Source organism: Geotrypetes seraphini, chromosome 13, assembly GCF_902459505.1.
Source record: "Geotrypetes seraphini chromosome 13, aGeoSer1.1, whole genome shotgun sequence".
Lineage (NCBI taxonomy): Eukaryota > Metazoa > Chordata > Amphibia > Gymnophiona > Dermophiidae > Geotrypetes > Geotrypetes seraphini.
The window spans coordinates 70,229,760-70,247,835 of NC_047096.1; the positions used below are offsets into that span (position 1 = coordinate 70,229,760).

The 18,076-nt window shown below is 41.5% G+C and overlaps 1 protein-coding gene across 3 annotated transcripts in view; it reads right to left on the reverse strand.

Annotated features, from left to right (window-relative positions):
* TLK2 (tousled like kinase 2) overlaps positions 1-18,076 on the reverse strand; it is a 148,469-nt gene that overhangs the window by 36,552 nt on the left and 93,841 nt on the right. For all 3 annotated transcript variants that reach the window (XM_033919041.1, XM_033919040.1, XM_033919042.1), the window contains 2 exons: positions 884-981; positions 636-717 (listed from right to left, as the gene is read on the reverse strand). In XM_033919041.1, coding sequence (XP_033774932.1) covers positions 636-717; positions 884-981 — 180 coding nt within the window. The remainder of the gene's footprint in view (positions 1-635; positions 718-883; positions 982-18,076) is intronic.

The window sequence follows — 18,076 nt, forward strand, 5'->3', positions numbered from 1 at the left end:
ATGACTGTACAAAGTCAACTCCCAAAGGAATGCATTTACAGAAAATTCCCTAATGGTGCAATTATGAAGGCTTTGCGAACCCCACTCAAGGGAAAAAAAGCACATGTGATTAAGAAGCACCCTCTCAATCAGTCAAAGCCAAGACTATCAAGGAGTCAAAGTTGAAGGCCAAATACAGCTTGAGGACTGCAAAGCCTTCCCATACCAGAATACCGACACCGGTTACTGCAACGACAGCTAGTGTCATGGGATAGGAGTCGGCAAAAGCTGAGAAGACTCAAGTGAAAGAGTCCCCGGAATCAAAAAACTCAACCGGGCAGCACTAGAAGAGATGATGTCAACAGGGCTGACAACCCAAACAACTGGAATCACAGTTGAATATGTCGATGTCGACAAGAAAGTCCTTCCACCAGAATGCTAATTGCCAGGAAATTACTTGCAGACCAAGTGGTTGCACTGTGTTAATATTTTGCATTTTCAATCTGGAACACATGCAAGGATTAAATCTAAAAATATGTTCTTAATTCGGTGTTTGATAAGGTAGAATTTGCAACAGAAATCTAGCTAATGTATCTATAAACTGGAACAAAAATACTTATTAAATGGTTTTGGAACACGTTATCCAACTGGCTTACCTTGTATACTTCACTAAAACCCCCTCTCCCGAGAAGATGCAGCAACAGATACCTGTCGTTTAGCGTCGGATGATCTTTGAATCTGAAGAAGGAAAACAACATCCAAATCAACTACAGTACCCTTCTAAAACAGGTTCTTCAGTGTAGACAATATTCTTGATTGTTCCTTTGTTGCAAGCAGCTGTGATGTTTTCTTCCTCAGTGTCCTATATAATGTATTTCAGATGTAGTGCAAATTGAGCACTTACTGTGAATTATCTTCGTTGTGTATCCTTTTTAGTTCTCGAATATGAAGATTCCTAACCCTCTCCAGCCGTTCCAGCTCTGCTTGTATCTCCGCTTCTTCCTTTAAATGAAAATGAAAGAAACCTTCAATGTTCAAATCACAAATAAAATTTAAAACCTTGCCGACAAACATCAAATGGGCCTGAGATGCTGAGCCCTTACAATTATTAAAATTGGTTTTATTTTATTTATTTCTTCCATTTGTGCATCGCACATACCTATACAAGCTCTAGGCGACATTACAGAGAAAGGGGTTAGAAGAGGGTAGGGAGGACTATAGAGGGAAGGAAGGAGTGTAGAGGGGAGAAGTATGTAGAATATTTCATAGAAATTCCTAACTTTACAGATAGGAGCACCATCTATGTAAATGATATCTAAATGAATTATATATGTAAAAAGGAACAGAAGGGAGGAACTGTTAACAGTAGAATTCAGTTAATAAAATAAAAAGAATAGGGGTAAAACAATGGAATAAATTTAAAATAATTCATAAACTGGAAGAAAAAATTGGAAAACAAAATCAAATAAGTCTGGCAGAATTCCAATTTCCTGAAGCAGCTCTGTTGCCTCAGCACATTTTAAATAATCCCAACGGCAAAAGTCCAGACGGGACAAATATCACTCAGGCTTTCCAGCTGCTGCAGCCCTGATTCATCGCTTCCAGGCAGAAGATGCACAGAGATAGAACAATCCAGTGCCGGGCCGCACTGTTCTCGGTGGGCAGCTCCCGAAGAATACAGCACTCTGCCTCCATTAGACAACCGGGAGGAGGAGTCCACGGCATGGTCCCACTCCACGGATCCGGAGACACCACCAGCTCCTCCCCTATGAGAGAGCAGCCGCCACCCCATCCTAGGCAACCACCAGCAGCGATCAACCATGCCTCCACTGGTCCTGCCTCCAGCAACCATCTCCCCGCAGCGATCTCCAGTCACCACACACAGGTAGGAAGGGCCTCTGCTGAAAATGAACCTTTCCCTGCCTTTAGGTTACTAGACAGTTATGCTGTGATTCTATAACTGTCAAACTCTTCCTATCCAAGATGTTTTCTGACTCGCCCAAGTGAAAATTAAAAGAAAAAAAGTACAGAACCCTATAAAACTATGAATAAGGTAGACGAAAGGAACAAAATAAATTAGAAACCAAAAAAATAAAACTAAATAGAACTAAAAACTTAAAAATATAAGAGGGAGACATTCTAGAACAGAAATGTCAGAAAGCGAGCTATAACACAGGCCAAACATAACGCAAGTGATTGGGTATTGTATATGTAAGTGTAACTTGGTGATAGAATACAGCTACAGTCATGTGTTCTCGGTACAGGGAAAGATTGTAGAGGCACTGATAAAGGACCGCATCATTGAGCACCTTGACGGACACGATCTGATGAGGACCAGCCAGCATGGCTTCAGCAAAGGAAGATCTTGCTTGACGAACTTGCTGCATTTCTTCAAGGGAATAAACAGGCGGATAGACAAGGGTGACCCAGTCGACATTGTATATCTGGATTTTCAGAAGACGTTCAACAAGGTTCCGCATGAACGACTACTTTGAAAATTGTGAGTAATGGAATCGAGGGTGAAATACTCACGTGGATTAAAAACTGGCTGTTGGATAGGAAACAGAGACTGGGAGGTAAATGGAAAATACTTGGACTGCAAAAGTGTCACCAGTAGTCGGTGCTTGGACCCGTGCTCTTCAACATATTTATAAATGATCTGGAAATTGGTACGACGAGTGAGATGATTAAATTTGCAGATGATATGAAGTTATTCAAAATAGTGAAGAAGCAGGAGGATTGCGGAGACCTGAAATGTGACATAAGCACGCTCGAGAAATGGGCTGCAACATGGCAAATGAGGTTCAACGTGGATAAGTGTAAAGTGATGCATGTCGGTAACAAAAATCTTATACACGAATACAGGATTCTGGGGCGGTACTTGGAGAGACCCCCCCCCCCCAGGAAAGAGACTTGGGAGTACTGGTCGACAAATCAATGAAGCCGTCCGAGCAATGCGCGGCAGTGGCGAAAAGGACGAACAGAATGCTAGGAATGATTAAGAAGATCGGAGAAGGTTATCATGCCGCTGTACTGACACATGGTAGGCCCTCACCTGGAATACTGTGTCCAGCACTGGTTGGCGCATATGAAGAAGGACAAGGTACTACTCGAAAGAATCCATAGAAGAGTGACTAAAATGGTTAAGGGGCTTGAGTAGCTGCCGTACAACGAGAGATTAGAGAAATTGGGCCTCTTCTCCCTTGAAAAGAGGAGACTGAGAGGGGACATGATTAAAACATTCAATATACTGAAGGGAATAGACTTAGTAGATAAAGACATGTTGTTCACCTTCTCCAAGGTAGGAAGAACGAGAGGGCACTCTCTAAAGTGAAAAGGGGATAGATTCCGTACAAACATAAGGAAGTTCTTCTTCACTCAGAGAGTGGTGGAAAACTGGAACGCTCTTCTGGAGGTTGTTATAGGGGAAAATACCCTCCAGGGATTCAAGACAAAGTTAGAAAAGTTCATGCTGAACCGGAAGGTACTCAGGTAGGGCTGGTCTCAGTTAGGGCACTGGTCTTTGACCTAGGAGCCGCCGCGGGAGTGGACTGCTAGGCACGATGGACCACTGGTCTGACCCAGCAGTAGCAATTCTTAAGAAATGTTCACATATTGATGTCAAATCTTTTTTTTATTTATCTCTGGGGAAAAAAAGGTGATGTAATTGCAGCTAAACAACAAAAAATTTCCTTGATTTATTCATGAAACAACAGATATCCACAAAAACGTGTATTCTAACTGAGGAATAAATTAGGGCACCCCCACATATCCACCCAATTAAAGTGGCTCAAATCACACACAGGTGTATCACATCAGGTGCACATGATTAGAACATTGTTACTCAGCATTTTGAAGGAGGTTTGCCCTACTTACACCTCAGACATTTAGTTTGGTGTGCTCATGACTGCTGCAGTGAGAGTGAACACCATAGTGAGATCAAAAGAGCTGCCTTCAGAAAGAAGATTGCAGCAGCTTATAAGTCTGGTAAGGGATTTAAAAAGATCTCAAAAGAATTTGACATTAGCCATTCCACGGTCCAGAAAATAGTGTACAAGTGGAGGACTTTCTAAACAACTGCCAACATGCCCAGGTTTAGCTGTCCAAGCAAGTTGACCCCCAAAGCAGACTTCAAGATGCTAAAAGAAGTCTCCAAAAGCCCTAAAATGTCAACACAGGCTCTTGCTACTGTTGATGTGAAAGTGCATGCCTCTACAATCAGAAAGAGACTGCACAAATTTAACTTGCATGAGATGTGTGCAAGGAGGAAACCTTTGCTTTTTAAGACAAACATCAAAGATAGACTGAAGTTTGCCAGAGAGAATGTAGACAAACACCAGGACTTCTGGAATAGTGTTCTATGGACGAGTCTAAAACTGAATTATCTGGGCAGCAGAAAAGAGGACATGTTTGGTGTACACCAAATACAGCATTCCAGGAAAAGAACCTCATACCAACTGTGAAGCATGGAGGTGGAAGTGTCATGGTTTGGGGATGCTTTGCTGCAGCAGGACCTGGCTAGCTCACCATTATAAAATCCACCATGAATTCTACCATGCATCAGAGGGTGCTTGAGGAACATGTGAGATCATCTGTAAGAAAATTAAAGCTGAAGCAGAACTGGACCCTCTAACACGACAATGACCCAAAACATACCAGTAAATCCACCAAGGATTGGCTAAAAACTAAGAAATGGAGAGTCCTGGAGTGGCCGAGTCAAAGCCCTGATCTTAATCTCATTCAGAATATGTGGGATGATTTGAAACGGACTGTACATGCAAGAAACCCCTCAAACATCTCACAGCTGAAAGAATTCTGCATTCTGGAGTGGGCCAAACTTTCCTTAGACTGATATCAGAGACTGGTAGATGGCTTCAAGAACCACCAATGTCGGAGATTACCTGATTTTGAGGTGCAGTGTTCGGGGTCTGTTTCCTGTTCCCGATAGCAGTGCTCTGTATAACAACTAGAGCTGGTGACTTCGGGTGCCGAATCTTGGCGGGCACCCGCAGAAACAGAAGCCCTGACGTCAGCCGGGTCCTGCACTCGAGAGTGAAAAGGATGCCGCGACTGCTTACTATCGGAGATTATCTGATTTTGAGGTGCAGTGTTCGGGGGACTGTTTCCTGTTCCTGATAGCAGCACTCTGTATAACAACTAGAGCTGGTGACTTCGGGTGCCGAATCTTGGCGGGCACCCGTGGAGACAGAAGCCCCGACGTCAGCTGGGTCCTGTACTCGAGAGTGAAAAGGATGCCGTGACTGCGTCATGTGGCTGCAGGGTGTGGCCACCCCTTGGAGACATGAGGGACTGTCAGAACTGTATGTATGGAAATAATTATTTAAAATCTAATGGGGAAAAGAAAAGGGAAGGCGAAAGTATCGACACCAGTAATGGCTGGCCCCATAGACAAACACCTCGTGTCTATCTGGAAGTATTCGGGGTGCTGACTCACTATCAGGGGCATCGCTCAGCCCCCTAGAAAGAACTCTTCCTCCTCCACCTGATAACTGTTGGTTTGGATCCCAAGAATGGTTCCAATTCTCATCCCGTGGTTTCTTTGGAGCAATTGGTACCTTCCTCATTAATTTATGAGGAGATACCTAAGGCGGGGAGGAGGCTTTAGTTGCTTCGGGAACCCGGCATGAGCCACAGGAAGTTTCCCTTAAAGATTTGTGGTTAATTAATACCAGAGTAGAGGGGTTATTAACATCAGTGGTAACACAAAATGTAAAATTTTCAAAGGAAGTAGTTAATAAGCTGGAAAATATTGATTCAAACTTGAAAATTATTGAGAAAAGAACTCTGACAACAGAGTCCCAGATATCAACATTATCGTCTTCAACCCTTAAAGATTTACATATTATCTATAATAGATTTGAGAAAATGGAAAATATTTTATGGGCAAAAAATCTACGTCTAGTCAACTTTCCAAAAACTCATTTGTTGACCCCAGAAATTTTGATTCAGAAATATTTTAAAGAAGTTTTGGGGCTGACAGAAGCAGATACTTTGCCCTTAACAAACCTATATTATATTCCACAGAAAAAGAAAGTTCCGGCAGAATTAGGTGTAGACCAGTTGGAACAGATAGAATTTGATTTAACTGGTTTCCTTGAAGATTCACAGGACATAATCCAAACTAGGTCTACCCTATTAGTGACTTGTTCAAGAGAGTTAGACAAATCCTTAATTATGAAAGCTTATTTTCAAAATAAGCTAGCAAAGTTTTGTGGAGATAATGTATTAATATTTCCCGATGTGGCCCAGACAACACAACTGAGAAGGAAAACATTTCTAAACTTGAAATCAAGGGTGTTGGCTCTGGGAGCCACATTTTACTTAAACTTTCCATGTAAATGCTTAGTGAAATTTAAGGAATGAGAATATGTATTCTGGGACTCTATGCAGTTAGAACAGTTTTTACAGCTTCGTGAAACTAATAATTAGATCCCATCTGAATTAATTATAAATGGAGTTTAGTAGTATTTTGCACCATAAAATTAGATCTTAGATTAGATCATGATAATATTTTATTGTATTTTTAAGTTAATTTCAGGAATATTCTCCCATTATGTGGACTAGAAGAGGTAAAAGGGTAATGTTGTAAGGAATATCCTTCAATCTCTGTAAAATTTTGGTTTTTCTTTGTCTCTTTTCTTATTATTATTTGTATAAAATGATAATGTTTAAAATTGATAAATTAAAAAAAAAAAAGAAAGAACCACCAATGTCAGAGACTGGTAGATGTTTACAAGAAGCGTCTCACTGCAGTTATTTCAGCCAAAGGGGGTAACACTAGCTATTAGGGTGTCCTAATTTATTCCTCAGTTAGAATAAATATTTTTGTGGATATCTTTTGTTTCATGAGTAAAATCAAGGAAAATGTTTGTTGTTTATCTGCAATTACATCACATTCTTTTCCAGAGATAAATAAAAAAAAGATCTGACATCGATATGTGAACATTTCTTAAGAAAACACTGAAAATTTCATGGGGTGTTCTAATTTTTTCACATGACTAAATCTGGAGACAGGTTCCAACTCCATCTCCATTCCTCAGGAGGCAATTTCTACAAATGCATATACCATGATAGGAATGAACATTGATCCTAAGCAGGGTTTGTGAAATATGATTTCTGACTCTCAAATTTACTAGCAATACTCACCACAGAACTTGCAAGTGCCGAAGAAAAGCTTCCCTGTGGAGTCTGTAAGATGTAACATGTATAAGTAACCTATCCGGGTGTGTTTAGAAATTCTTTTTGATCAAGCCTGTGGCACCCAAAACATTAAGAAATATTTCTCTCTCTTTGCTATAGTTTCTTGGTCTTGGAATATTGCATTTCTTGGTATTTGAGGATCTTCTCTCTTTCATAGAAACATGACGGTAGATAAAGGCCAAATGGCCCATCAAGTCTGCCCATCCACAGTAACCATTATCACTTTCCCTCTCTGAGAGATCCCACATGCCAATCCTAGGGCCTCCTGAATTCAGACACAGTCTCTGTTTCCACCACCTCTTCCAGGAGATTGTTCCACGCATCTACCACCCTTTTCGTAAAAAAGTATTTCTCAGATTACTCCGGAGCCTATCACCTCTTAACTTCATCCTATGTCCTCTCATTGCAGAGTTTCCTTTCAAATGAAAGAGACTCGACTCATGCACATTTATATTACGTAGGTATTTAAACGGTCTCTCCAGAATACTACTACTAATAACAAAATATAAATTCAAAACTCATAAACAAATGTTATTAGCCAAGATTCAAAATGTAATTTTTCAAAATGGGAAAAATCCCACCACTGTGCACAGGGAACATAGGAAAAAGATCAAGAGACACAGTTCACTTATCTTCTGGATGAAGCATGTTATGCTGAATGGTTGACATCAACGAAGATAAGTGAACTGTGTCTCTTGTTCTTTTTCCTTTGTTCCCTGTTCACAGTGGTGGGATTTTTTCCCATTTTGAAAAATTACATTTTGAAACTTTGTGGACTTTTTTGCCTGTGATACAGAATTAGAACGGCTAAAAAACTCATTGGGTTGCCGTCTGCATATCATTATTAGTTGAGGCTTTTTCTCCACTGAATTTAAATTATTTTTCAGGGGGTACCCACACCACTTGGCTAATAACATTTGTTTATGAGTTTTGAATTTAAACGTCTCTATCATATCTCCCCTCTCTCATCTTTCCTTCAAAGTATACAGATTGAGATCTTTAAGTCTGTCCCCATATGCCTTATCACAAAGACCACACACCATTTTATCAGCCTTCCTCTGGACCTACTCCATCCTTTTTATATCTTTTTGAAGGTGAGGCCTCCAGAATTGCACACAATATTCTAAATGAGGTCTCACCACAGTCTTATACAGAGGCATCAATACCTCTTTTTTCCTACTGGCCATACCTCTCCCTATGCAACCTAGCATCCTTCTAGCTTTCGCCATTACCTTTTCAACTTGTTTGGCCACCTTAAGGTCATCATATACAATCACACCCAAGTCTCACTCTTCCGTTGTGCACATAAGTTCTTCACCCCCTAAACTGTACCATTCCCTCTGGTTTTTGCAGCCCAAATGCATGACCTTGCATTTCTTAGCATTAAATTTTGGCTGCCAAATTTCAGACCATTCTTCAAGCTTCGCCAGGTCTTTCTTCATGGTATTCACACCATCCAGCATGTCTACTCTATTGCAGATTTTGGAATCATCTGCAAAGAGGTAAATCTTACCCAACAAATCCTTCAGCAATATTATTTATAAAAATGTTAAAAAGAACAGGCCTAAGAACAGAACCTTGAGGAACACCACTGGTAACATCCCTTTCCTCAGAGCGATCTCCATTGATAACGACAGCCTTCCACTCAACCAGTTCCTGACCCAGCCTGTCACTTTGGGACCCATCCCGAGGGCACTCAGTTTATTTATTAGATGTCTGTGTGGAACATTGTCAAAGGCTTTGCTAAAATCTAAATACACCACATCTAGTGCACATCCTCTATCCAATTCTCTGGTCACCCATTCAAAGAAATTGATCAGATTTTTCTGACAAGATCTATCTAGTAATTTCTCTTTTACTACTATGTCTGGTTTTCTTGCATCCAGCTTTTTAATCAGTTGGGATGGGGATATCCTACCTAGGTTATCATAACCTCTTTGTTTTCCTAAATTCTCTTAGGGGTATGATCCCAATGCTTTTCTGGCACATGTTTACAGAGTTTCCAATGTTGTGTGCCTTTCTGTATAAAACTTTTCCACCATCAGCATTTAGCAGCCAGCTTGGTGCTGTGCATGTTTTGTCACACTATAGAAACAAGAAGTAGTAGTAGATTAAACTCTTCAGAAACATTCAAAGCTACTATGAGAGGGCAGATCATTTCGTATTTGGCACATATTAAGAAAATGCTAAAAATGGAATTTTCTGATTTGGAACAAAATATTAGGAATTTAGAATCACAGTTGGCCTTGAAATGGGAACAAACTACTTTACAGGCTCTCTTGAAAGCTAAATATAAATATAATAAGATTTCCTCACAACTGGCCAGGAAGGATTTGTTTTCTCAGCAGGCTCTGTACTATGGAACCTCGAATAAAGCGGGAAGATTATTGGCTAACTATCTCAAACCAAAAAAAGAAAAGTAAAGATTGTGGCTATTAAAGATGAGAAGGGGAATACTCATTCTTAAATTGGACATATTTTAAATCAATTTCTGAAATTCTATAAAGCTTTACACTTCCCCCTCCCCATTCGCAGTTTCGGCAATCACAATTTCACATATTCACGATTTTTGGGGGAGGGGGGAAAAAAACATAGTTTAGCCTTCCCCCTGGCGTCCCAGCCTTACCTGGTGGTCTAGCGGGCTTTTGGGGCAGGAGCGATCTTCCTACGCTCCTGCCCCATGTAGATCGCCACTAGGAAATGGCTGTGGGGAGTTCCCATCGTATTCTCGAGAGACTACAGGAACTCACAGCAGCCATTTCCTATTGGTGATCTGCACGGGGCAGGAGCGTAGGAAGATCGCTCCTGCCCCGAAAGCCCGCTAGACCACCAAATAAGGCCGAGATGCCGGGAGGAAGGCGGGGGTGGGTCAGAGCCAGACCAGAAGATATTCATGGTATTTCACTGACTGAAGGGGACAAGTACGAGGGGGCATTCGGAGAAACTGAAGGGAGATAGGTTCAAAACAAATGCAAGGAAGATTTTTTTCACCCAAAGGGTGGTGGACACTTGGAATGCGCTACCGGAGGAAGTGATCAGGCAGAGTACGGTACAGGGATTCAAACAGGGATTGGACGGATTCCTGAGGGATAAAGGGATCGTAGGATACTGAGGGAGGAGCTGGGATGTAACACAAGTATAGAAAGCTAACCAGGTAATAAGTATAGAAACCCAACCAGGTCGTGCATGTGCAAGACCGGAGGGTTAGGACTTCGATGGGAAGATAGGACTTCAATGAGAAACCAAGGTGGCAAGGGAGCCCCTTCTGGTGATTCAGACAGGTCGTGACCTGTTTGGGCCGTCGCAGGAGCGGACTGCCGGGCAGGATGGACCTATGGTCTGACCCGGTGGAGGCACTGCTTATGTTCTATGTTCTTATGTTCACCGTTCGCGGTCCGGCTCTGCCCCTATGCCCCGCGAATCCGGAGGGAAAAATGTATATTCTTCTGAACTTTAGTCAAATAAAGAAATTGAAGAATTAGAGTTTTTAAAGTTAATTAAGGGACCAAAAATTCCTGAGCATATAATAGGAGATCTAAAAGCGCCTATATCACTGAAAAAACTTCAAGCAGCGTTGAAGTCCCTTAGGTTGGATCCGCTCCAGGTGGTGACGGTTTCACTGTAGTTTTACAAATCATTCCAAATTACCCTATTACCTCATCTTTTATATCTATATCAGGCTCAACTAACTAAAGGTTGCATTTCAGGTACTATGGCAGAATTTTTAACTATTGTTTTGTCAAAGCCAAATAAAGATCCCTTATTGGTTTCAAATTACAGGCCTATTTCTTTGATTAATGTAGATGGAAAACTCTTGGCTAAGTTACGCTTGGCCAAGGCTCTCCCTTATATTATTGGTATGCACCAAACGGGTTTCGTTGCTCAAAGACATTCTTCAAACAACACCAGACTGGCTTTTCATATGTTAAATTTAACGAAAATCATGGAAGATCCGGCCTTCTCTGTATCTTTGGATGCAGAGAAGGCCTTTGATCGTGTAGAATGGACCTTTATGCACCAAGCAATGGATTGGTTTGGTATTGGATCTGGATTTATACAAATGATTCAAACCTTGTATAGTTCCTCTTTTGCCATATTGCATATCAATAATACTTTTTCAGAATGTTTTTGGCTGGAAAGGGGAGTTAAGACAAGGGTGCCCATTATCTCCTTTACTGTTTGATATTGTTCTGGAACCCTTGCTATTGGCTATTCAACAGGCAAAGGAGATTCAGGGTATTCCTTACGCAGATATTTTACTTCATTTGAGGAATCCTGAAACTAGCAACAAAAGAAACCCAACAGTGTCTGCAGTATAAAAACAGTAAGCAAAAAACAAAAAAGAAACTGCAGACTGATATGTACAAGATGCAGGCAAAGTTTATTTTACCCAATATTAAATGCGGTAACCAATATTACCTTTTTACAAACCAAAAGACCCAACACAGTCTGTGTTTCGGAAAACACGCCTTCTTCAGGGGTCCATGGTAAATAAGGTAAACAACAAACCGCAATTTAAAATGGGTAAAAAACAACCACCTGTGTGTGCAGTGGATCGACGATGCAGTGCAGAGTAGTTGTCGATCCACTGCACACACAGGCGGTTGCCTGTAGTTTGCTACCAAATGGGTATGTTGCCAGTTTATTTTCAGGGGTCCTTTTATAAAAAATTAAATAGAATTCTCACTAAATTTATTTGGCTGGGTAAAACTGCTAGAATAGCTTTAGTATCGCTACAAAAAACAATTGCGGCAGGTGGGGTAAATTTCCCAAATTTTTATAGGTACCATCAGGCCTATATACTGCGTCAAGGTATGTATTGGATCCTTCCTGAGCTTATGGAACATCTCCCCGATACGTTATTTCTAGAATGGCAACTTATGTCCCCATTACGATTATGTCATATGGTGAGTATCAAATTACCAAGAATTTATAAGGACAATAGTATCTTATTAGCCACATGGAAAACTTTGAAATTTATTAACAGCTTAATAGATATTCCAGTAGAAAAATCCACGTGTCGGGGGTCACGTGATGGCTGGTTCCTGGATGAATGTCTGGGCACAGAGCTCCGCTTCGACTCCCCGATTTAACCCTCTTATTTTTGGTCCATGACCGGTGGGGACTCCTTAGAAGGAGCACCTGAGTGAGCCTGTACAGGGGAGCATCGCTGTGGCTGGCGGGGCGGTGATTTCTTTTTAGCGGCGCAGGGGATGCCGCCTAAAGTTCCCAGAGTGGCAAAAAGTAGTGTGGCCCAATCGTGCAAGATGGCGGGGACACAAACAGATGTACCAGCGGATCGTTCCCCCAACAAAGTGCTGCAGGTGTCCATGAGGCATTTGTCACAAATGCTGGATGACAAACTTGCAAAACTGCATGCCTCGATGGACGAATTAAAGGATGTCCTGGCGGGCCACGCAGCGCAAATCCAGCAGGTGGAAGCATGCTTGTTGGCTCAGGAGGATCACGCGGTAGCAGTGGATGGCAGGTTAGACTCTTTGGAAACTCAAGTCTGTCAGCTAATGGAGAAGGTCGAGGACCAAGAAAATAGAGCCCAAAGAAAGAACCTCAGACTTATTGGGATCCCGGAGAGTGTTAAAGACCCTGAGTTTCTGAACTTCGTGGAGAGGTGGTTGCCAAAAGAGTTGGGCCTGCCTGAGCAAATGGGCCCTGTGGTGGTGGAGCACGTACACCGCGTGGGGCAGTGTCGAAAGGGTGATGGCCATGGCAGGCCAAGAGCTGTGCTGGCCCGATTCCATAATTATGCCATATAGACTCACCTTCTTGATCTCTTCAAGAAATCTAGGCATCTGGCCTTTGAGGGCACCAGGATTTTGATTTTTCAAGACTTCTCTAATAAGGTTGCAGAATCTTCATGACTTACTGCTCTCAACTGGTCGCGAGAGGGATCAAATTTGCCTTCCTCTACTCTTACTTTGTCTAAAGTGGAGGAGCTGAAGCTCTTTATTGAGAGTCTGCCGACCCAATAGGGAAGTTTTTATAGCTGCCTGTATGTCTGCTGACTATGGGAGCTGCTGCCTTGGAGAGTGCTGAACTATTCTCTTTCTCTCCCCGACTCTTCACTCTGCAGGGTTACTCCTTTGCCTGCTTGGGGGGGGGGGGGACGACACACTGGAGGATCCTGACATCTTTTCCTAGCTGCCTTGGTTGCTGGGAGCTGCTCTTGCATTGTTCGGAGAGACGGCGTCTGCGTGTTGCTGGTTTTCCCTCTGGGGCTCTGTTAGACAATTTATGGACCACCTTGGTTTTGGTGTTGTGGGGATCAGTGCACTCTACAGTTTGGGTGTTGTTGTCTTATCATATTCTCTGCATTTTCTTTCTGCTGTTTTTCTTGGCCACTGGTCATGGACTGGACTGGTTTATGGTGTTGTTGAAGCAATTGGGGGTTTGATGAGGGAGGGGACGTGGGGGGGGGGGAGTGTGAGCGTCTGTGTATGAACATAAGAAGTGCCATCTCCGGAACAGACCCCAGGTCCATCAAGTCCGGCGATCCGCACACGCGGAGGCCTCGCCAGGTGTACCCTGGCATAGTATTAGTCCCCATATCACTCTAAGCTTCTCATAAGAGATTCGCATCTAGCTTACCCTTACCTATGTCACCTTAAGCCACTCATAAGGAGGTGTACATCTAACTTACCCTTAAACCCTAGAATGGTGGATTCCGCAATTACCTCTTCTGGGAGAGCATTCCAGGTTTCCACCACTCGTTGTGTGAAGCAGAACTTCCTGATATTTGTCCTGAACCTGTCCCCCCTTAGCTTTAGTCCATGTCCTCTTGTCCTTGTCACATTGGACAATGTAAATAGTTTTTTATCCTGCTCTATTTGGTCGATTCCTTTCAGTATTTTGAAAGTCTCGATCATATCCCCTCGCAGTCTCCTCTTCTCAAGGGAAAACAATCCCAGTCTCTTAAGTCGTTCCTCATATTCCAAGTTCTCCATGCCCTTTATTAGCTTTGTTGCTCATCTCTGCACCCTCTCGAGTACTTTTAAATCCTTCTTTAGGTATGGGGACCAATGTTGGACGCAATATTCCAAGTGTGGTCTGACCATCGCTCTATAAAGCGGTAGTATTACTTTCTCCGATCTACTTGTGATTCCCTTCTTTATCATGCCTAGCATTCTATTCGCTTTTTTCGCTACCGCTGCGCATTGCGCCAACAGCTTCAGGGTCCTATCAATTAATACGCCCAGGTCCCTTTCCTGTTCGGTTTTTCCCAAAGTTGCACCTGACATATTGTACTTGTGTTCCTTATTTTTTCTTCCTAAGTGCATGACTTTGCATTTTTCCACATTAAACTTCATCTGCCATTTGTCTGCCCAATTTTCCAATAGGCTCAAGTCACTCTGGAGTTCCTCGGTGTCTTTCTGCGATTTGATTGCCCGGCATAGCTTTGTGTCATCTGCGAACTTGATGATCTCACTTGATGTTCCATCCTCTAGGTCATTTATGAAGATATTAAATAAGATAGGCCCAAGTACCGAGCCTTGGGGCACACTGCTAGACACAGTCTCCCAGTCTGAGAATTTCCCATTTATGCCCACTCTCTGCCTTCTGTTCTCCAGCCATTTGCCTATCCATCTTAGTAGGTCTCCTTCTATTCCATGGCCTTGCAGCTTACTTGTGGAGTCTTAGATGTGGAACCTTGTTGAACGCTTTCTGGAAATCCAAGTATACAATATCCACCGGTTCTCCGCTATCAATTTGTTTGTTTATTGTCTCAAAAAATTGAAGTAGGTTCGTCAAACATGACCTCCCCTTCCTGAATCCATGATGGCTGGCTCTCATCAGGTCGTGTGTGTCTAAGTGCCGGGTTATGCTATCCTTGATCAGCGCCTCAACCATCTTCCCAGGGACCGACGTGAGACTCACAGGTCTATAGTTGCCCGGTACTCCTCTTGATCCTTTTTTAAATATCGGCGTGATGTTCGCTATCTTCCAGTCATCCGGTATCTGTCCTGTTTTGATTGGCAGGTTGGCAAGTTTTTGCAATAGTTCACCGATTTCCACTTTGACCCAGAGCTCCTTGGGACAAAGAAGATTAGAAAGGAAATGGACAAAGTTAGGATCACCAGAGTCTAGAGACGCTTGGCGCCAAATGCTAAAAAACTACAAAAACACTATCATAAAGAAGAAAAAAAACCTTCTATGCCCACATTATAGGTAACACCTCCTTAAACAGCAACAAATTATTCAAACTAGTCAATGACTTGTACAGGATACCCACCCTCACACAAACCCAGTAGAAGAATCCATGATCACAGCAGACGACCTGGCCGATTTTTTCAACTCAAAAATAACAAAATCAAGACATGCCCTACCAAGCACCCAAGACTCCCACTGGAACTACGCCATCCCCAAGACCCTGACTCTTCAAAAGTTGGTCAAACATCAAGGAGACTGACTGGCAAACGTTCATCAAGTACTACAACAAATACGCCAAATCATATTGCAGATTGGACCCCTGCCCCCCAAACGTGATGAAATCTGCCCCCATTAACTTCAAAGCCAAACTTCTAAACTGGATCAACCTACAACTATCCGCTGGCAAGTTCCCAGAAGACCTGGGCCAAATTGTTATAACTCCTATAAAAAAGAACAAAAAAGAAGCATCCAACAATGTTCCTTTAATAAACATATTTAAAAAAAAAAAAAAATTCACGTATCAATCATTATGGTTGAACTCCAAGATTCAAATTGGCGAGTTTAAGATCCTCTGGAAGCATTGGCTGCAGGTGGGCATACTTACTCTGGATGATGTATTATCAAATGGGAAGCTGCTTGATTTTTCACGACTGCAACAAACATTCCGTATTTCAAAGTCTCAAATATATAAATGGTTGCAGTTGAAGCAGTCCATCCAGAAGGGGTTCCCTGAATGCGAAACTTAAAAACTCAGTATAGCTTGCCGGTCCTATGCTTCCAGACAGATTTCCTAGGACATCAGGCAGCCAAGTGATACAAATTAATATCTGAATTTTTTAATAAGAAAACAAAAACAAGCCTTCGGGATATTTGGAGCATTGAGATTAAGCAACAGATTTCTGCTACTCAATGGCCACGAATTTGGTCTTGGAGGATGAGATGTACAGAGTCAGCACCTATGAGACAAACTTGGGTTTTTTTTGTTACATAGAAGTTTTTGGACCTCTGCTCGTTTACAGAAATTAGATAGTTCAAAATCAAATAGATGCTGGCACTGTTACCTCGATATTGGGACACTAGATCATCTGCTCTTTTATTGTCCACTAATACTTACCTTCTGGTGTTCTGGGGATCATATTAATTTGGTTCTAGAGACTGTGATTCCGCTATCTTATGATACGGTAATTTGTGGGACATTACTATCCCCTAAGCCACCAATCGATAGACACAAAAATAGATTGTTAGGAATCATGACTGGGATAGCAATCCAAATGATCACAAAAAATTGGAAAAACTTTGATCGGCTAAATTTCACTTTTTGGTGGCATGTGTTATAAGTTTGAGAAAATGTTCTCCGATCAAAGGGGTAATAATAAATCATTTCAACTGACCTGGGGTCCGTTGACTAATTTTATTAATAATAATTGACTGGTATATTAATTTATGCCTGGATACAACTTACATATCCAAAGGTGGGATGGGAGGGTTGGGAATATCTTAAATTTTTATAGATGCTAAAGGTTATTGAAGGAATGGGAAAGGTTATTGAAGGAATCTATATACTGTATATATATTTCATGTTTTTCTTGAGTAATCAATTGGTGGGTGGGTGGGAGGGGGTTAAAAAATGATTGTTCATGTATTACTGAAAGATGATTGTGCTTTTCTTGAAATATTTTATGTACATGTTCATGTATTGCACTGTTGACCATTTGGAAAATCAATAAAGAATATTAAAAAAAAAAAAAAAAGTAGTAGTAGTTTAGAAACCATTTCCAGCCCTTTCTTACATAATCTACAAATGTCTGTTATACCAATTTTGTCTATACTTGCTGTGAACCTTCTTATTGGAAATTCACTATCCTGGGATGCAATTATCAATCTCTCATCTTAGGTTTCAATTTTCTTCTCCTTAATCATAAGCTTGATACACATACAGTTCCTGAAGTATTTCTCATTGTGTTTGTGCTTTTACCTTTTAGTTTTTCTTGTTTGCTGATCTTCTACTTTAAAAAAACCTTTTTTCTCCTGCTTTGCAGGTCCTGTTGGTTCCATTCTTGTAGTTACAGGTGAATTCTCACTCAATCCTTCTGCTCTTCGGAATGCATATCCAAGCTTAATATTGGAATTAGATTCTGGAAGCTTGATCTCATACACAAAAAAATGTTGATGTGTTTAAATCTTTTTGATATTGTTAATTAGGCCTGGAGATCTATGATGGTAGCTTTATATGCTATTTCTACGAGGCCCATTTCTGTTTCAGTTCTAGGAATGTACAATTTTGGCACCTCTTCTCCTTGACCTTTAATTAATTTAAAATTAGGCCCATCCAGGAAAATTACTTTCCCTTAGGAGTTCATTTACCTGTTTGTAGTCGATTTTGATGCTGATGCTTTCTTTTAATGTTGATCCCTGACTTAATATTCTTCCCTATTCAATGATTGTCTTAGCTGCATCATTGCTTTAAGATTATTTCTTTACTTTATATTTTGTAGGATAGTGAAGTGTTGCTGGAAAAATAATGGAAGTGTTGCCGAAAGAAAGGATAGTGTACTTTCTTGAATCTAATGGGTTACAGGATCCGAGGCAACATGGCTTTAAAAAAGATAAATCGTGCCAAACGAACCTGATTGAATTTTTTGATTGGGTAACCGGAGAGCTGGATTGAGGACATATGCTAGATGTAATTTACTTAGATTTCAGCAAAGCC